General features: G+C 43.3%; 2 protein-coding genes across 4 annotated transcripts in view; one reads left to right on the forward strand and one right to left on the reverse strand.

Annotated features, from left to right (window-relative positions):
* Positions 1-19011, forward strand: part of LOC100677905 — a 56405-nt gene extending 37394 nt beyond the window's left edge. For all 3 annotated transcript variants that reach the window (XM_031922254.1, XM_016983898.2, XM_031922253.1), the window contains 5 exons: positions 2246-2421; positions 5607-5862; positions 7081-7302; positions 8889-9084; positions 10552-19011. In XM_031922254.1, coding sequence (XP_031778114.1) covers positions 2246-2421; positions 5607-5862; positions 7081-7302; positions 8889-9084; positions 10552-10561 — 860 coding nt within the window. In that variant the 3' untranslated portion in view covers positions 10562-19011. The remainder of the gene's footprint in view (positions 1-2245; positions 2422-5606; positions 5863-7080; positions 7303-8888; positions 9085-10551) is intronic.
* Positions 3166-4898, reverse strand: LOC107980893. The gene is made up of 4 exons (XM_016983955.2): positions 4754-4898; positions 4418-4679; positions 3887-4357; positions 3166-3812 (listed from the first exon to the last, which is right to left on the reverse strand). Exons 2-4 carry the CDS (start codon positions 4650-4652, stop codon positions 3283-3285), a joined length of 1236 nt encoding a protein of 411 aa, XP_016839444.1. The 5' UTR covers positions 4653-4679; positions 4754-4898; the 3' UTR covers positions 3166-3282.
* Positions 19012-20999: the final 1988 nt, after the last annotated feature.

Genomic DNA, 20999 nt, shown 5'->3' on the forward strand with positions numbered 1-20999 from the left:
AAACTCGCGCAAGTGCTTCGGTCAGGTCGGAAATAATTTCAGCTTTTATTTTCCTTCTCCTCTTGATCGAAGTCGCCAGTGCGGTAATTAGTCGCGTGTAATAAAATCCGCTACATCGAATTCAATTTTCGAAGCTCCGCGCATCTGCATCGAAATCAGGGTCGCATGTAAAATGCATAAGCATATGCCTTGGCCGGCGAAGCTCCTATTCAGTTTCCTTTGACGTCGTATAATATCTCCCTCATCGTCGCACATAGTCTTCATTACCCCAACTCCGCGAGCTATGCGCGCGTCAACTGCGAAAAGTCGATTCAATACACTCTTCGCCCGGGGATAAGAAGGGCCTACGGCGAGACTATAAGAGAGCAAAGCACACGATGTCGACGCAAAGCTTCCGGGTGGAGAGAGAAGTATCGATTGCGGTGGGTGGGAAAAGCGTAATTTCGCGTCCGATGTAACTGCGCAGCGCTATAAGTCCTTTTTTTATTCATCAGGACGCAGGTTATTTTCGACCTGCCTCCCTCTCGCGCGCAGCTTTTACGAGGCACAGGAATAGCCAGTCCGGCCATTCCTCTTGGCGCGATTTCGCTGTTGCGCAGTGGGAATTGTTTTCCGGGGGCTGGAATATGATCTCGGTCGGTTTAATTAGCGACTAAAGCGTTCTTTGGGCATCTGGTGGATTATCAAATATATATATATATATATATATATATATATATATATATATATATATATATATATATATATATATATATATATATATATATATATATATATATATATATATATATATATATATATATATATATATATATATATATATATATATATATATATATATATATATATATATATATATATATATATATATATATATATATATATATATATATATATATATATATATATTCAACCCAAAAACGAATGAAACATTTATTTTCCACCCTAAAATCATCGAATATTCTAGTCCAGGCAAGCCTGCCATGTTCACGTCAACGTGCTATATTAGAAAAAATTCAAATGTCAGGTTGAGCATAAAAAGCGTCGGTTTTTATAGCCGCTGGCGAGGCTTGTGCGTCGGTGGTCGCGTAGAGGTCACTACTTTTACGATCGCCGTGCCGGATTTGCCTTTCGGTCATCTCTCGCGCCCACGGCACGTCGGAAAAACTTTCAAACCAGGAGAATAAAGAGCGAATTACGTGGAAAAATATTTACAACTCTACGGCAACGTTGCCGCGGAAATAGTAACGACTGATAAAATGCCAGCCAGTTTCTCGCGAAAATATGCGCTCGCACGTTATACATTTTATATATATATATATATATATATATATATATATATACACACACACATACATACACACACACGTGTGTTCACCCTTGGCGTTTACGATTTACGAACGCGTAAAGCCTCGACGTTTACGTTTGCAGCCGAATATCCTCGGAGTGCGCGCCGGATTAAATAAAGCAAACACGCTCGAGCGCCCTGCTGGATATCGTGTTTTTATTTTTCGCTGCTCAAATATGTGTACTCGAAATTATCAATCGAAGCTCGACCCTTTGCTGGAATTATTCGCGCGAACGCGATAAAACGATGTTTAAACAGCTTCTCGTACACTTTTATCGTCGATCTGAAAATCCATATCCACAATTTAAATTTGATCCCCGGCGGGGTTAACCGAGTTTAAATTTATTAGCGTAGTCGCGCGAGGGCTTGTTGGAACGCGGCATTTTTCGAGAGGATGATGCGGCAGTGCGATAACAAAGTATACAAGTTACTCACTGAAACCGCGATCGCGTCGAGATAACGGAGTTACCGCGAGAGCAGGACTCGCAGTTCGACTTGTTTGGCCTTAAGCTATTTCGATCAAAATTATGGCCTGTAATTGATAATTTACACAAGCCGAGAATTAAGTTATCGTGATTTTTAAATGCTCGGCAAACGGCTAAAAGTTTATCGCGATTTAACTTCGTTATTGGGTGATTTCTTTTTTATTCTACCTCTTATACTCGTGGTGCACTCGAAAAAAATTCAAGTCATAAAATTCTACAACGAATGAAGTGAACAAATGTTATATCACGGAGTTATACAACCACTCTTCTTATACACAAACGCTCAATTTACTTTTTTCATCTCTCTCGCAAAGTTGACATTACATTTTCCCCGCGGCAACGTAAAATCAGCGAAAAATCTGAGCAGACACTGGCTAATTGAATTTCTCTCCTTTACTCTTCTGTTAATTAGGTACAGCGAAGAATCGAAGCACTTCGCCGTATCGTCAGCGCGGAGAGAACTCGGGAAGCGTTCGATCGGGCGGAACAACCGCAGCTCCGACAGCAGCAGCTCAAGTGAACCTCGGCTATGGAACGACCAATTCCTGGGGCGACTCGTCGAGGCGAGCCAGTAGCTCCGTGTCACAGGTAAGTGATCAAGGTTTCGCTCTTCAGAGAATTATGGAGTCGAAGTTCGATTTGTTAAGGGGATTGGTGTCTTTAACGAATTTCAGCGTTTGATCTTCTAACTAATTTGCGAAAAATTGGCAAGGTTTGAAAAAAATGCGTCCACTTTTTCTTCGAAATTTCAGGCCGACTTGTCGGAAAGACAGACTGTCGCACCTCGTGTTCCATTATATTTTCAGGAGCAAGCGTCGTCTGATTTTCTCTCCCGACGAAAGACAAAATGATAAAGGAATCCTCCCACTTTCTTCTCGTATTCATGAAGGCTCGAGTGAGCTGGAAAATCTCCAAAAGTAATTTCCACCGCGTCGGTGTACATAAAACTCTCGAGCGAGCGAACCTCGGCGAAATTCAGTCGCGCGCGCGATACAACACGTGCAAAGCCCGATAATGATAATCATAATAATGACGATGATGGCGCGAGCATCGGAGGCGTAAGCGAAGCAGCAAATCAAACACCATTTTAATCTTGAGCAGGGGATGGAAAACGTCTAGGCAATCTAGATAAACCTCTTAGATAAAACGCGAGACGCGTATAATTAATGATGAATTCCGGAGGCTGCGCTACTTTGCCCCCGAATGAATATTAATTAAAGTCTTTTGACGACGGGATAAACGGGCTGTAGCTTGTTTTGACTTTTTTCGTTTCTTGCTCGCATCCTCTTTATGCGTTAAGCTACTGGACGTTAATGCCCAGCTTTGCACATAGCTTCCCTCTACTCCGCTTTAGTTTATCGAAAAGCTGAATACATTTTTGTCTGATCTTTCGTACCTGAGACAACTGCTTTAGTTCGTTTATTTAATCTACATGATTTCGGGTGATGATTACAAGCACATGACGTCGACGTTGTGACTGGCATAGAGCTTATTGTCCTGATTTTTGAAGCACCTGTACATCATGCAGACTTCTCCGTTCTGCTCGAAGAACCCGACGGTCGTCTTGTAGGAGAAGTAGGGGTACTCCTCGCAGTCGGAATCCTGCTCCACGCGGAACTCGACGTGTCTTCCATAATCGACCCCGTCGAGAGAAGCTTTCGTCACGTGGGACCGGATCTTTTTGCAGTCCTCGTTAACGCAGTATCTGACCAGTAGAACATACCCGCCGTCCCGGACGTTGTGCATCGACAGGTGATGGACCTTGTGGGCAAAGTCGTAGGTGCGATTCATCAGGACCTTCATGCGCGGATCTATCTGGCGACACTTGACCGTGGCCGGGTGCTTCTCCGCGACGAAGCAGGTGCCGAACAGGTTGTGATCGAAGCTCACGTCCTTGGCGCACTGCTCGCATTGGCCTTCGTAGATGTCCAGGGAGCCGAGAGACTCGCCGCTGGAGCTCGTCGAGACGACGTACATACCTGCCGATGTGCATGTAGGGGAATTAGTTTTGAATTATATTCACGTGGGTAAGAGGAAAACGAAGAAAACTCACCTCCGTAGTACAGCCGGCCGTACTGGATGACGAAGTAATAACCATCGTCGCTGGAGCGACGTCCGACCGAATCGACGTAGAATAGATGAGGTCTGTCCCTGCGGGAGAGCTCGAAGGGTTCCGGTCGGCTCATGTGGCTCCTGGCCAGGTCGAAGCTCTGCCTGCAGACGTCGCCGTCGCAGAGTCTTTGCTTGCGTTTGTCAGCGTGATGAAAGACCTCGAATTCGCTCCTGTGGTAGTCGAAAGCGAATATGGGATAGTCGGCGTGATAGTCGCGGGCCGACTCGACACTCGTCAGCCGGCAATCTGTCATGTTGATGACGTAGATGCCCGAGTACTCGATCTCGGAGCCCTGGTACTTGATCAGCGAGCAGACCTCGGTGTCGTTGTCCAGCGAGAAGAGGCTCGTCAGGTAGAACAACGTGTACGTCGAGCAGTTCAGCGGCACCTCGCAGGTCCCGTAATGTGCGCCTGAATGACGGATTCGTGTGAGATGACAAGTTCACCTTTTTTCTTACTGATCGAGCTTACCGTCGAAAGAGTAACGTTTGACTGCGAGGTAAGGATGATCCTCCTTGCCGTCGTTTCTCCAGAATATCCAAGCTGAAGACGGATAGTTGTTGGATAGCTGGAGGTGATAACTCTTCTTCAGTCGCACAACTTCTCCGGACCATTCGTTTTTGAACGCCCGATCTTCTTGGGAACATGTCGCGAGAAGTAAGTTCAAGAGGACTAGGCTGCCGATTAGTTTCGTTCCGGCTGTCATGGTTACGAACACTTTGCCAAACTTGTTCTGCGGTAGAATAATTAGGAAGCGTTGGAAACCCAGTTTAAACAAATGTAGGTTATTGAAAAAAATCATTTTACTTGCGTATTAATCTTTGCACTCGTAATCAGGAAATTATTAGAACAGCACTTGTTCGTGCGAGCAGCTCTGCCAGATCCCTTCAACGTTTCCCTCCGCTTGCACACCGGCTACTGCATCGAAGGCAGGCCACCTTCTGCTAAGAATAGAGTTTGTACATTTTATCCGAACCGGTTTGATGCGCTCGAAAAATCTCCTGCAGTAGCCAGCTCGGCAACCGCGAAGCTGCTTGACGCATTTGGTTCATTTGCTTTCGTTGGTTTTCTTGGTATAGGCATTTCAAACCAGTACTGATTTGATCAGTATAGATATACTGATCGAATAAAAAGACCTGCTGGAAGCTGACAACCGAGCAGACGTCATCCAACAAAGCGTAATTGTACCATGAAATTAAGCGTGATTCCACTTTCCGGCTGTAAGGCGAAGCGATATCCAGGACGAGTTTAGCTGCTCTAATACGCTTTGCGCAAATGTCAGTCATATACGCTCGCGGCGCTTAGAGACGTAGCTTCCTCCTTCCCGCCTCTCGTGCAGGTACTCGGGGGAGTATACTGTATAGCGACTAGACGCATTTTGATGACCCTGTCAGGTGTGCACAGGCCACAGTTTAATCCGTCGTCCCACTCTATACACGCCGCATAAATTGCTTCGAGCTCGATACGGGCGCACACAATCTTGATAATTGATGTCTCGATCAGCACAACTCTCTATAGCATAAAGCCAAATTTACCGACTTTGCCCATGTTGCCCAAAAAGCAACATTCCAGCAAAGTTTGAAATGCGTTCGAGAACCCCTCTGCTATCGCGTTAATAATGCAAAAACGAGGGCTTCAAACTGAGAGAGCCGACTTAAAGTTTTCAGGCGACGAGTCGCGACGGCTGTGCGCCGGCAATACGAGCATCGCGGAGAAAGGTGGCTCCGGCTCGTGTGGTGGTCCCATGGGCGTAGCCGCCTACGGTTCTCTCGTCTTCCAGCTGAAGGACGCGCACCTCGAGGCCAACGGCACCTGCGACTTTGTGTTCCGTGCCCTGAGGGTCGTCAGCAAGACCATGATCGTCACCATTTTTCTCGCCTTCCTCTCCACGATGCCTATATTCATGTTGATACTCGGTAAGTCTACACTTGTCTACGTAGAGAGAATGAGAGAGAAAGACGTCTATTTGCCCTCTTCTCCGTAGCCTTATATATCCCTTGTTTGGACAGAGAGAAAGCGCGAGGTTTGTTTTGCCAGTTTTATTTTAACAAGCTCAATTTATTCTTATACAAATCCATCGCTCGTCGGCCCTTATTCGGAGCGAGTCGCGACTGTATACTGTGCTATTTTATGCATATTACTTTGGGAGCATGCATTATCGGTATGCAAACGAGTTCACGCGCCGCAAATTGATCATTTTAAGATTGCATTATACGAAATTCAGGTCAATAGCTTAGACATGCAAACCTGGACATAATCTGATTGTGCATTATTGTTTATGAGCGTTAGAGCGCGCGCACGACCTATTATAAGTGTAGCTCGTCCGTTATTCGAATCGTTGTCCGCAATTGAAATAGATTCACGCGCGCAAAAAAAAAAACAACTGCTCGCATGCTCGGGGATCTTTAAAGGGCAAAAGGACATCGAACCAGGACACTCCTTGCGCTACAGCAGCCTTGTGTGGTCGAACGCGTGATTAGCATTAAGTTATGTGAAAATTATTCGCGTAGCCAGATTCTCGTGTAGTACTTTACACGCCAAGTTGACGAGCTCGACGTTGCTGGAAACCATCGAGCTTCGTCTAAGTACCTGGCAGTTTGGCAAGCTTGGTCGAGGAAATCGTAGAAAGTCATCGATCGAATCCCGCTGGTTGATTAAACGTGTACGCGAGAACTGCCTCGAATACGCTTCTACTATAAATTTTCCTATATATTTGCTCGAAAATGTAATAAATAGCCTGAAAGAGCTTGTTGTAATAGCATCCGGTAAAAGAGTACCGCGCGAATAAAGGATCCGAGGCATATAGAACTTGGCGCCTCGTTCAGTTCGGCCGCGTGAAAAGGAAATCCCCGGTTCGAAGTCTCTTCGGAAAGTCAATAGGACAGAGCTGAAACTGCGCGCTGAAGTGAACTTTGGACACTTCATTCGAGTATACGCTACACCGGCGGATTTGACGGGGATGATGTAGCTCTCCGTATAACATAATGCCAACAGGAAAATACAAAAGTTTCGCGGCGAGTTGAAATTTTAGCTCGTATACTCTTGTTTGCTCGGAAAAGCCAAGTGCCTCGTTGAGTGTTTCGCCATTTGGTATTACTAACGAAAATACACGCACGTCTGAAACGTTTTTGCAGGTGTGCAGTACATCAGGGATTGCCCGAGAGGTCCGAACATCCCGGTGTACATGGTAGTGGGCGGCACACTGGGCGGCATACGAATGTTCTGGACCCTCTACTCGCAGATACGATCGAGACGACCGGAGGTGCTGACCGTGCCGAGCTCTAGGTCGCACATATCCTTCAAAAAGCTCGTCTCCGTAGCCCTCTCGTGCTTCCTCGTCGGCTGGTTCGTCCTTGGTGAGTATACGTCTTCCTTCCGAAAATCCCCATTAATCATCCTTCACGTATATACCTTTGTAAGCGCGATATCCAAATGGCATCTAAACAGAAAATATCACATAGGCTCAAGCTCGCAAATCCGTGCTTCGATTGCAATTCCACAGGGCTCTGCCTGTCGTACCCGAGGAAGCTTTTTATCCTATCTCCTCAGCTCTTGACAAAATTTATAGCCGTCCTCTTCACCCTACACAGCTGTACGGAGGATGAACAGCAGGGGCAGAAAGCGATATTCGACGTCGACTGGCCCGATAAGATTCTTATCGAAGAGGGGGCAGGGGGAGAGAAAGGAGACCGGAAGCTCTGGCTTATTCCGCACGCGAGAGTCTAGTCTGCTCGACCCTGAAAATTTCCCTCTCTCCGCATATACATCGAGGTCGATAATCGGCCGGCCCTATACATCCCCCCCCCCTCCCCCTCTGCCGTTGCGTTTCCCGCAGCGACTGCGATTGCTTTGTTTTCCGCCTCATAATTTCAATCTTTCGACCGGACGGGAAAATCGGGACTTTTGTTCTTTTTTTTTCCGCGGCATATCGGTTTAACGAAAAATCCATTATGATCGGAACAAAAGCAAACAACAAGCGCGTATCAGGAGGTTCCTGACGAGCCTCTTCCATGCTTGCGCTCGAGCGTCGGCGGTTGCCTAACGACAGGCGCGACCGACCAACGGCTGACGCTAACAAGCAGTTACCACTGAAAAGCCTCGTAACAAACAGCTTGCCTTGTTATAACGATCCGCATGAGCTTTCTTTTGTCTGCGCTGACGGAATTTTTCGACGGGATCGGTTTAACGTGGTTCGGAAGGCGATTTTGAATATCTGGATTTCGCTATAATTACTCGTCCGTAAAGGGACGGACAGTTACATATAACGGAGGCTAACTGTATGTCGTGGTTCATCCACTTTTTAATTTTGAATTGGCTTCCGGTCCTCCTTGAATATTTTCTGCTCCGAAAGCTATTCTCGAAATCTCCCGATGAATAAAAAGCAAATTTCATTAAGGTCGACCTTCGCGTAACCCCAAAAGGGATTCCATCTCCGCGATTCCATACCCGCAAAGCGGTAACTCGCTTCCTCTCAATATGTATATATGTATACGGGCCATCGAAAAGCGCCGCCGAAAGACTCGGGAGAGCCCAATTACAAGCGGAGTACGTCCGCGTCGTGTCAGCCGGTCGGGGCGTTAAGCAAAGCCACATACTCGGCGATCGATGTTCCGCGCTTCGCCAGTCCGCTTAAAAGTTTTATATATAGGTATGTATACGGTGTGTAGGTATCTCGGCAGTTTTTAATTTTTTTCCGGCCGCCCGCTCTGAGAGCTTCATATAAACCGCGACCTTATTCGTCCTCCTTTTTTTTATGGACTCCGGCGACGACGGGCCGGAAAATTGCGCGATAAATTGTCCAAGTTTTTAATTAAAAACGAAGTCGATCGGATTTGTCATCAGCTGGATACCGATGGCTTGTTACGAACGTTTTATGATGGATCTAGTTAACTTTATTGCCGTTGAGTTGAAAGAAGCAATTTTTTCACTTTTTCTGTTGCAGGTAACTACTGGATACTCAGTATACGATGGCCCGACTACGCTCCCACCCTCTTCGAGCCCAACCAATGGTGTCACAAAACCCTGTACATATTCTCCTTGGCTCACCTCTTCATTGTCTACGTGGTCATCTTTGCCGGTCTCATAACCGGCCTGGGTCTATTGTTCTGCAGGATTTTAGCATGTCCTTGGCCAGAGAGGTGAGTTTTATTACGATCCTCTTCGCTTTATTACTCTCCGTCACTATCCACCTGCATTGAAATAAACAAAACCGAACAATCGGCAAACAGAATTATGCACCACAATTCTCTCGCGCAAATCCAAATCGCAGAGTGTAGACTAGCTGACCCGGACCAATGTTTGTGTTTGCCCGTGTACGCGTGTGGTTCAGGCAGCTGCCGTCGTTCCGCGGCCGCGTTAGTTCGACCCGACGCATCTACATCGTGGCAAATCGCGATTATTACTCGCTCGTACGGCTCGTGTTGACTTTGAAAGGGATACGCGCACATACAATAAAACGTTCTTCTGAATTCACGAATAGTTATAGAAAGTCTCTTAAATAATACCGGAAATCTTTACGTTTGCCATGAGCTAATTAACTTGTAATAAGGGGAGAAGCTTTGTTATCATTCGCGCGGAAGTAATATAGAGGCAAACACAGCCCGGCGTTTTAATTAAATTCTGATCAAACATACACGAAGCGAGCGGAATTAATTTAGAAAATATTTCCTTCGCGATTTCTATAACGGGGAAGAAAAAAAGGTCGAGCTTGCGCACTGTACGAGCGAGCTTTCGTGATGCAAGTGTGCAAATCTCGCGCGCGATATACGAAATGAGATTTGAGAGCTTTTATCACGTCAGCGCTTTTTTATTCTCTCCTGTATGTGCCGCTGCTCTAGGTTGTATAAACAATAAAAGCGAGATTGGCGAGTAATACTTTGAATAATTCTACAAGCATATATTGTCGAGGGGTAAAAGGCCATTACAGCTGACTTTCTTGTAATTTCGTATACGTAATGATATACTTTCTGCCATTAACGCGTTCTAGATGCATGTGAAATTTTTTTCGTTTGTACGTATATACTTAACCGACCGAGCTTTGAATAAAAATCGCATGCAATACGGGAAATAAAATATTCAGCGAATTGCTCGAAACCTAATTAGTCGAATACACTTGTGAACTTTTGTTGTACGCGATGACGTGCTCGTGGATCCGATAAGGAGGCGTACTTTCGACTTCGCGAATGCGCAGTGCCTGAAAATTTCATTTTTGTTATCGGACGAACGATCGAACTTATTATACGTAGAGGAAAAGTCAACGAAAAATCGACTTTTTAAATTATTAGACATTTTTTTGTCAAACTTCGCCCGAGGTCCTGAAAACTTTTTGATAACAAGGTTGAACCACTTGAAATTCCGTTGAAGTATAAGAAGCCGAGCCGCGCAAGATATCGGGCTACTTTATCTGATAACAAAGTTGAAGTGTTCCGCAGCTACAGCTATTGCGTGACGCCATCCGATATATCCAAAAGAAACAGTTGAGAAAGTTGATAGAGCGCGCCCTAAGGGATCCAATTATAAATATAGATCGTAATTAACGAGCAGTTAGAAAGTCCGCTCAAAGTGTCAATTTTCACCACAAAACGCACATCGTCCTCTGTTCTCAGGTACAAATAACCAAGACATTCCATGCGCCAGAGAGAGTTTCGCGAGTCGTCGAAATCGACCTTATCAGTCGGTGGTGCGAGCGCTCGCCGCCACGACAAAGCCGCGGGGGCGTTCGAGGGCCAGATTCTCGAGGAGGTGGACGAGGAGGAGGAAATTGAGAACGAGGAGGAGAACGATCCAGGCGAGTCAACACCGGCTCTCGAGGCTCTGAGGCTCGCCTGTGCCGAGGCTCAACAGCAGCAGCAGCAGCAACAGCAACAGCAGCAACTCGTGGCTGAGAGCAAGTACTCGAGCATGGTGCAGTTTCGCGCCCCCGACATTATCGAGCTCTGATCGATGACTCCGCTGCTCGTGCTTCACTGAGAACGGAATGTAGCGATGCTCTTTGGGTATATCATCTTGATTTTCTTCGCCGAGACGCGCGCATGCGAGTTGAGCAATTTTAGATTTTAGGGGGCTGCGAGCACATTCCGCCTGCTTTACCGATCGAGTCGAAAGTAGCTTGGTTTATCGAAAATTTGAGTATACTCGATGGATTATCTTCAGCGATCGCAACCCCTTAAGAGATATATTTAAGTCGATTCAATAGCCAGGGGCTTTGCAGGCAAAAGCTTTCATTTCGCCATTTCGTTAGACATTCGAAAGGTTCGGCCGTAGTCGCAATTACGTTGATGGAAGGTATATATATATACACTCGTTTCTCGGCGAGTTCGCCGTTCGAGGGAAAAAGGATATCGAGGACTGTATACGTTTTTGTTTCTCTCCTCCTCCGAGTTTTTACGTGCGCTCGCGATTGTTTTGCGGACCGTAGGATGGATTGGCGGAGCGTTCCTTGGCGCGTGGGACGTCAACGATGTTTTAGGGGGAGAGCGTTGCCGTGAAGGGGGGGGGGGGTGCGCCGCACACGAGATGATACGTTTTCTTTCGCTCGAGCCCGAGTTTTTCCCTGGCTGTGAGGTGACCTCCGCAAGGTCGATGCGACAGTTATTCGTTCGTTGCTTCGCTGTTATATTCTTGTTGACGTTCCGAGGTGAGCCGTGTGTACGTGTGATTATATACGCGCGCGGGGCGTTATTAGCGATGATGATGTTTCTCGCGCGCGCGCGCGCGCGATGATTACCTTGATTGGAAATTATATCACCACGCGCCGTACCCGGAGGAAACAAAGTAATTAATTACACTACACGTCCATGAATATTTTCTCGTCCGGATCGCCGAGGCATTAAATGTTCGATGTCTGTGTTAGATAAAGACCGGTTATTTAATTGATCGTCGCTAACGACAGGGCCTTTTTACACATTTACAGCGCGTATACGCCGTGTACCGGAGTCTTGCTTTGATGTGTGGACTTTCCACGCAGACCATCGATTACCACCTCGTCAAATAATTAATAACACACGAAGCGAAAAGCGAAAGCTGTCGTGAGAGCCGATGCTCGGGAAAAAGTTGATGTGAAATTTTAATGGAATTGGGTACATAGAAAACCGGAAAATTGTTTCATCGCATAAACAACAACAAAAAGCCGTAACCCACACTCCGGGCATCATTTGTCTCTGAAATTGTTTCAAACTTTGAAATATGGTCCTGCTAGTTTGATGCTCCAATAGACGCAATGGTAATTTATTACACTTTTACAAAGTTGCGCGATCGACAAGCTTCGCTCGCGAATTACTCAGCGAAAAATCCATAAAATCCTTCACGCGTTATACACATCGATCGAGCAAATAAAGCTTCCGGCGTTCCAATTAAATTTCAACGCACACACACGCCTGGAATAAAATAAGCGAAAGGAAACGTGTCAGCAGCTCCGCACATCCTCTCCCTATCTTTCTTTCTCTTCGTCGTCTTTTTCCTCTCTCTTTTTCTCTTTCTCAAGCCGCTGAATTTTTATAGTCGAGAGATTCGTGTGTGGCGCTCGCTCGAGAGAAAACCGCCCACGCGTACGCCGTCTACGTGTATAGATAATTCAAAGACACACACAAAGCTTCGTCATGATTTTTTTACTCGATAAGAAACAATTGTACGCGTCTCGGCCGAGCATTATTCCAGCCGATGGCATTAAAATATATACGGCATTATGCGTTTTCCTTTTAGTCGTACTTTTCATGAATTGCATAGATCGATCGCGTGCGCGTCGCGCCAAGTGAATATGCAACACAGTGAAAACACACCGCGACCCGCAAAGTTCGCGGGCTGAAAATATTCCCGAATCGATATTTTACAGAGTTAGAGCAGCGCCTGCAGAGACGGTTGTGAGAAATGCTCCTAGCTATATACGCCCTGTGTATATGTTTTTCGCGTTTCCATATGTATATATATATAGGTACGTACGTGCACGTGCGCAGATCGCAACAGCTGTTAACGCTCCTATAACTTATGATATAGATATAAGGATAGAACGTAGCGAGTAAGCTTCTCGACACACGAGCTTTTTCATCTTCGTCGCGCGAGGCACATAGTATGTATAGAATACACGCAATGTATAAAATCGATTGAGCAAAGAGCCGCGAGTAATGACATGCAAACGTCGCTGTCGAGTGGATTGACTTCTTTCTTCATCGTTTTCTCAGCGATGGACGTGGAAAAGTTGGTGAGCCTTTTGTCTGTTCACTCCTGTGTTATCTAGGCGATTTTCGAGATAAGAAAGACATACTATGTAGACGACATCGATTTCTTTGACTATGAGCAATGTCGCCCGAGGTTGATAAAATACAATGAATTATGTTGCAATGAACAATTTCGCTGTAGGCTACTACGCTAATTTTCTCGATATACTTTTTTTACCCACCTCGAAGAAGAAGAAGAAGATGAAGAAGATATTACGAGCTAACGAGACACATAAAACTAGAAGTATATAACATATATAAAATGCGAGAGTGTACAGGATCGACGACGCAACAAAGACTACTTTTTTCTATACCGAGAGCGCGGGGGTGAAGAGGTTTGTCCCTAGATATACATAATTAGCGCGTATTCGCGAACAAAGTGTCAATTATATATTATATACATAATATACATACGTTAATCAAATAATCATCATTGAAAAGAAAATATATAACAGAGTATGTATAATTATAACGCATATTAGATATACCGCAGTGTTACGTCATGCTACACATATACATACGATTAAGCTGTAGAGAGATATCGACACGTTTTCAGTAGGGACCTGAGCAATCCGTCTTTAGAACGAAATGTACTCGTCAAAAAAACCTGCACGCAAAAATAATCCCTTGCGATCCTGCGGCGATGATTTTCTCATTAAAAAAATAATCAGAGGTCTAGTTTCGAAGCAAGATAACCAATTCCGTTTATTCAAATACATATTTTCGCCTCATAATGAAATCGTCCTTTAAAATTGAGGTCGCGCCGCCGCGTCCCTTGTGCTGGCTTTTTCCTTCTCTCCTCTATGTATACCGGTATCGCGCAAAAGACAGGTCAATTGCTCGCGAGGGGGGGGGGGGGTAGTAGAAAAAGGAATCTCGGCAAATCCATATGGCTCCTATGCGTGGATTTATATTAGCAGGCTTGAACGCATACATTCTATACGGACGAAGCGTTATTTTTTGCGACTACTAGTATACAAAAAATCAAGGATCTTTTGAATGATTAATTTGGTGGCAGAACCGAGAACAGGATAATTTCAATTAAAACGTCTCGCGCAGCAGTGAACACGAACCCAGTGGCTCGAACAAAGAAAAACGGCGGCTCGCACGATCCATCACTCAAACTAAAAGAGGCGCAATTCCCGAAATTGCCGGCGCTTGGCGCCGTAACAGCCGAGCAATTCGCAAGGTCCATTACTTTGAGTGAAGTGCGTATACCTCTCAACGTCGAGCGGCTGTATAGAGTACAGGATCGCATGGGATGTGTACGTGTGTATGTACATGTGTGTGTGTGTATCGATTCCGCCGAAAATAGGCGTAGTGTGTAGAGCACAGGCACAGCTTTTCATTAATCCGGTATCCCGTCTGCGGCTATTCCGCGAAATCGAAAACAGAAAACGAACGCGACCTAAAAAAAAGCTAGAGAAAAGAAAAAAAACAACATACGGCGTCTTTCACGAATAGTCTTGTAAGAATGTGGGTAATAACTACTGATTTATTCGCCATGTCACTTTATATTTTGACATTTGCAACTGCGCAGTGGTTCGAAAACGGGTCCATAACGTTAATAATTATAAAAGCGTATATATACAGGTGGCGCGCGCGACGTCGGTCATAAATCAGGCGACAAAATCTTCGAATCTTCTTCGTTTTTCGATGATTTCGTCGCCGACGTGGCAACGCGCCCGTGTATCGAATGGGCACGCTCGCGAGTTGTACATAAAATGGCGCGAGTGCACGAAATGGCGGACGCGCGATCCAAGATGGCGCGGGCGCCTCTTGCGATTAGACATATATATTTAGACACGTGAGGTTATAATGTGTAAAATTCCGTGTATAGCGATGCTTTGCCAGCGAATCGTTGCTCGCGATGTTTGGAAGTTTTTCAGCTGTATACCATCAGCGTCGTGATAATGGAAGTTTTGATAAAAGTGTGTACACGTGGATGTTTTTCACCGAAAACTTTTAATGGCTTTCGCGAAAAAAACTTTACGAATGTTTGCACTTACCGGAGGAAAAAGGCATTTTTTTGATAGATGGCCGGACGATAAACCGATTGCCAACATTGCGAACTGAAAATCTATATATATATATATACGTATAACGAAACATTTCATCGGGAAAAAGAGAGACAGTCATGTCGGTCTGCCAAAATTGAGCTCCGATTTCAAACCGCGGAAATTCAATTACGAAGGCCGCCGCCATTCTGATCGATCGTTCGATTGCGGACGAGTTTTTATTTCCTCTTCGTTCCACGTCTGCTGCTGCAAGTTCGCGTAAAGATAAAATGTTGTTGCTGCGTTTATAAAATATTTTATTGTACCCAATATGCATTGCGCGCACTATCCAAAGGGCACATCAGAATTTTATTTTTAAAACCCAAGCTGGCGCATTAAAATTTATGCTCTGTTTGGCATCGCGGTGGCGGCATTTATTTAAAAAAAAATCCTGTACACGAGAATAATTGAATTTAATTAACACGCTTTCGGCTGAAAAAATTCACGACATCGATGCAACGATCGCATCACGCGAGGCACAACGAAATTTAGAAACATGTTATACGAGTATAAAATGTGAAGAAATTTAACGATAGGATACATTGCGGCACTGAGAGAAAATAAGTGCCGAGATCGAAAATGAAATAGATCACCTGGAAGCAGCGGTATATAAAATAAGCTCGTTGATGATAAAAATGAATTCCCACAATTCATATATAAATGGAAACAATGACGTGGGTATACGAATTCGCATGTCCTATTTTCATATCGATTCCACTATTCTCATGCAGACAAGCTTCTAAATAACAGTATACGCCAGACGTATATATCGATTGCTTGTTAAACAGATAAGACTGTATACGTATAGTATACGTGTATACATCGTTGCAGAGGATATATGGAGATTGGTTTGTTGAAAGATTATGAGGGAAGTAAACTGTTTCATGGAGCCTTTAAAAAATTACGATATCTCTTCAAACTTAAGTGTGACAATTCGCGTCGGGACATTTTTGTGAGAACATCGGTACAACTTCAGCGTGTACTTTCTGTTGAAAAGATCTTACGACTTGTATATGTGCTATATCTTTGGTAAACTTTTTAATTACAAATCGAACCGATGAAAAAACATTTTACGAGCATTGCTCCAGTTGAACCGATTTTCAAACACGGAATTAAAAGTTTCATTTAGACAATTATTTTCTCTCAATGCGCGCAAAGTGTAGAATCTAATCGGATGTAACTAATTATAATAAATTACTGTGCGAATCTAGTGAAAATTAGGTGCTGTCGTAATGTAACTGAGATATTTATTTAACACGATTATATAGTAACGCAGTGCAATTATTCTATTTTCTGGGTGGTAGGAGTGTATTTTTTCAAGATTATCTTATATGATCACGTGTGTATGTATACATTAAAATAAATTAACTCGCGTTACACAGTTTGAAAATTAATCACAAAATATATCATAATGTTGTTTAGATATCCATACTCTATAAGAATAATATGTAAGGGAATACAATATTACTAACTTATGTTATAAGGTATGAATTATAATTAAAAAACGGGTTAACATTCAGAAGATATAAACAAATTTACGAACGAATAGTTTTTTAGTTACAAGAAGGTTGTAATTGTTTATATCGAAGTAGTTCATGGCTTCTAAGAAATATTGTAGGTATATAGTAGATAAACACTAATAAAGTTTGATAAAACTTTTTGATTATAAAGAATCGGTAATAACTACAATGACATTTATACATATAAATAATGGTAGGTATGCACGTGGAGATAACATAAATATATACCAAATTTCAGTGATTTTATTTCGTACAAACAAAAAACTGTCAAGCTTTTGAATCGATCTACTATATATAATATGACGGATATTATAGACAAGTTTCAAAATTCCATGCATTTATATTTATATAATTGTGATATAATATTATACATTAAGATAATGTAAAAAACCATGTATCGTAGATTAAATATATTATTAATTAAGGTAGTTGTTCGCGTTGAATCGCGAATATTGTGGTCCAGGCTTTAAAAACTGTAGATTTAGAAGAAAAAAAATAAGCATCTTGCAAATGATGCAAGGATGAACACCATTTTTCTCGTGACATTAGCGAGAAGAAAATTTCTTCTTTTCTACGTCATTTACCTATTTAATGGCAAGGAATTTCTCGGTCTCTTCTGCACTGCAAAGGTTCTAAACGAGAAAAAGCTTTTTAATTCAAATATGTCGTCGTTTATCTTCCGCGCTAAGAAAATCTCAAAGTTTTCTCATAAGTCGAGCTTTCTCTTATTGTTTTAAAGAGTAAGTCCTTCTCCAAAAGTGCATAAGTATATTTTTTTACTTTTAAATTTATCAGACGTTTCAAGTATTGTTATTATGTATACGTTTAGATAAGGTTGTTAATCTTCAGTTTTTTATTTCAACTGAAATTCTGTCTGTGATGATATCTTTTCGTTAGCGCAAATATTCTAATATAACCTGCTTCTTTTCCAAGCAACCTGCCTTCTTGAAATTACTGTCATCTGCGGCTTAAAATGTATAAAGTTAGAAGAGTATAATGTATAATATAAAAAATAATAATAAAAAACCACTTATTCAAAAGGACGGATAGGATCTTTAATACGCGACTTTCATTACACGCGCTGCACCAAACAAACTAAATGTAACGAGATCGAATGATTTTTACGATTGTATACATTTTAACGACTTACTGTATCGAAGCAACGTTTTCGATTGAAATATTTCCAGCGCAAAAATCAAAGTGCCAATTTTGTGGCCAGAAATTGTTTGCTTCCAGGTTATTATTACATGTATTATTTAGCGACATATAATTCAACTGACTTACATGCAATGGAATATGACACAAATTTTCGTTTCTGTCGCAGTCAAAGTGTTTAACGTATGTGAATTTATTAAAATCTACTACATATATATTCGTATTTGTAGCTATGTATGTATAGATTTGTACATTATACAGTTTTATAATATTTTCGTATCATAGTTCTATACACTTTCGTACAGTACGTAAAGTGTAGCGCAAAAGTTCAATCACTAGGTATATTTTCATTAATTTTTTACTTTCCCTTTATTACGAAATTCGTATTTTTAGCAAATTCACTAATATATAGACGTCGGAACATTTGCGTACAAAAACACTAATCGAAAAATACCGCGAGGGTCCAAGTGTGCTCAACGTCGAGGAAATTTTCTAAAAAAAGTTTGTTAAATAATCTGCTTTAAGTTTTTTTAAATATATATCTAACAGTACATTTTTTGTAAATAACGATACACCTATTCAAAGAATCCTGCATCTATTGTTGCTTCCGTGTGACATATAACGTCCGGTCATAATAGGGAATAATAGCAAAGTATCTTTTTTATAACGACGACAGAAGAAAAGTATCTATATAGTCTTGTGCAAGCATGAATTGTAACAAAAAAGGTATATACTATAAGCTTCGTCTAGTACTCTATGCAAATCGTTCCTTCCACTTTACGACTATACTGAAACACTCAAATTTTGCAGTTACATCATTGTAAAATCGCGTATAGTCCCAATACCTGCGTCTGTATAAAAACAACGTGATTCTTGAGAAAAAAAATTAGATTCGTATATACCTATACAATATATTTAGAAACGTAATATAACGATGTAAACGTGTGCGCGAGAGTAAGAGAGCGAGCTGTTTATTGTACATATATAAAAGAAGTTTAATGTAAAATCAGAGCTATAAACTTATGTATCATGTAAATATAATACGTATATAACCGTTTACCATTAAATTATATATCAACGTTGCATTATTGAGATGAATAAAGATGATATATTGAAAAGTACGTGGCCCTCGTGTACTTTAATTTTCAAAATCAATATTCATGAGTAGCCTTAACATTTGGTAAGCAAGAAGGGCATCGTTTATCGCAGCCAGGAGAGGACGTTCATGTTCGAGCGCAGGGCAAAGTTGCCCGGACAACAAGACAATAGCTGTGCGGCCGCGCGAGAGACGGGGAAAAAGCACGTACACTCCTTCCAAGAGTTGACGAAGTTTTCGCCGGCGTCTCATCCGCGGGCTCTGCTCGCGAAGCGAAGCCGTCTAGCGGCAGTAGCTCGAATTTGCATTTAGATTGAACTTTATATTTTGCAGGACTGGCTGGGCGGAGGCGTGTAAAAAATGGAAAAAGGTGGAAAGACCCGAGGCCGCCGTTACGTGCGATTTTTTCCCTTTCCAGCGAGCTGTAGCATCGATGGTCGAAGAATCGGTCGCTTGATAAGGTTGTGTGATTTTTCATAAAATTTGAAGTTATATATAGATAAAGTGCAAGGTAGAATATTCATTCTCTTCTAAATTAGCCTGCTGTATTAGCTCTCTCCACGAAGCAAAAAAGGCAGCTTAAAGCAATTATTCATACCAACACCCGTGCGAAGCAGTACATTCCAGTCGCCATCTCCGCTATACACACTGCAGCAGTACGAAATCATTATACCCCGAAAAAGTGCAATTTGGCCTGGCACGCTCGTTCATAACGAGGCAAAAAAAAAACGTCCGGCCACTCTACAGAACCTACTACCACCCCTCGACTCTCTCCAACAGCAGCACAGTGAAATTCTCTCGCCGACGAGCGATACATCATAATTCTCGCTCTCGCGTCCGTGTTTTCCGTATTCATGAGCCGACAATGGGCCACTCGAGCCGAGGCTTGTTAACCCAGACGGTGGCGCGGCGGGAACTTTGAACTGCAGCTCGAATCCGTTGCCGCGTTATTGATGATTCCCCGCCGCTCGCTCGGAATAAAAGATAGCACTCGAGGCCCGCCTTTGATACTCGCGCGCGACAATGCACGGGCAGATCCGCGGGAATCGCGAGATCGATCTTCGCGTGTACCTATTTTTTTTTTTCTTATTTCTCCGAGAAGACGCTGATTTGATCGAGAAGCTTTCCGCTCCATTGGCTTCGATTTTTCGAATTTTTTTTTTCGGCGGCAGATTTAATTAGTCGAATTAAATTTCCGCGTGAGTTCGCGGCGCGCTCACATAAATCATCATTAATCATCAAATGGGACGCTGCAACGCGTAAACGTCCCAAGAGTGAATGGGCCGGTATCGCCAGTCGCTATTAGAATTGCTGATTCGGGGGATGCGAAGAGGGGAGGAGGAAAATAAACATGCTCGCGCCGCGTGGACAGTTTGCTCCAGTTAATCTTATAATATCGAAGCTGATATAGTTGAATTTCGTTTCTTCGTATTTTATATGAAATACGACCGAGACCAGCTCATTAATACAAAATAACGAATCGATTACACTATACGCCCAGCGAACCGCCACACGCTAATTAATTCCCATCCCGTCAACCGAAACCCTGTACCCACGTTCTCCACCGAATCCAGAATAAATCTCGATCTCCTTTCCAATTACCGGCCGGTGTGCGCGCGCGCGCGGGGCAAAAAAAGCCCATCCGTCCGAATTTTTCAGCATCGGTCGAATCCGCAACAGTGCAAATTAACTAGCGCCGCGTCAATCCCAACGATGTATCTCTCTCTCTCTCTCTCTCTGTGCTACGGAATAATCCGCGCATTCTTTTCGTCGCCACAATGGGGATCGCGCTTAATCACGTATTTAATTAAAAAATCGTCGGATCGGCTCCCGCTCGCGCGCGGAATTCAATTTTTCCTCCCCATCTCTCTCTCTCTCTCTCTCTCCCCTTTACATCACCCACCAGCTAGACACACACACACACACAGGCAGAGAGAGAGAGAGAGATCCCGATTCGTTTCACGCGCAATTTGTCGCGCGCGCGCGTCGTGCGTATGTATATATAGGCGCACA

This window comes from Nasonia vitripennis, chromosome 1 (genome assembly GCF_009193385.2).
Source record: "Nasonia vitripennis strain AsymCx chromosome 1, Nvit_psr_1.1, whole genome shotgun sequence".
Taxonomy (NCBI): domain Eukaryota; kingdom Metazoa; phylum Arthropoda; class Insecta; order Hymenoptera; family Pteromalidae; genus Nasonia; species Nasonia vitripennis.

What these genes read in the sequence shown, in the direction of transcription:
- LOC107980893 (XM_016983955.2), bottom strand. Translation starts at nt 4,652, where the DNA reads ATGACAGCCGGAACGAAACTAATCGGCAGCCTAGTCCTCTTGAACTTA. An exon ending in CAAACGTTACTCTTTCGACG is followed by an intron (nt 4,358 to 4,417) that starts GTAAGCTCGATC and finishes TCCGTCATTCAG; the next exon opens with GCGCACATTACGGGACCTGC. An exon ending in CGGCCGGCTGTACTACGGAG is followed by an intron (nt 3,813 to 3,886) that starts GTGAGTTTTCTT and finishes GCACATCGGCAG; the next exon opens with GTATGTACGTCGTCTCGACG.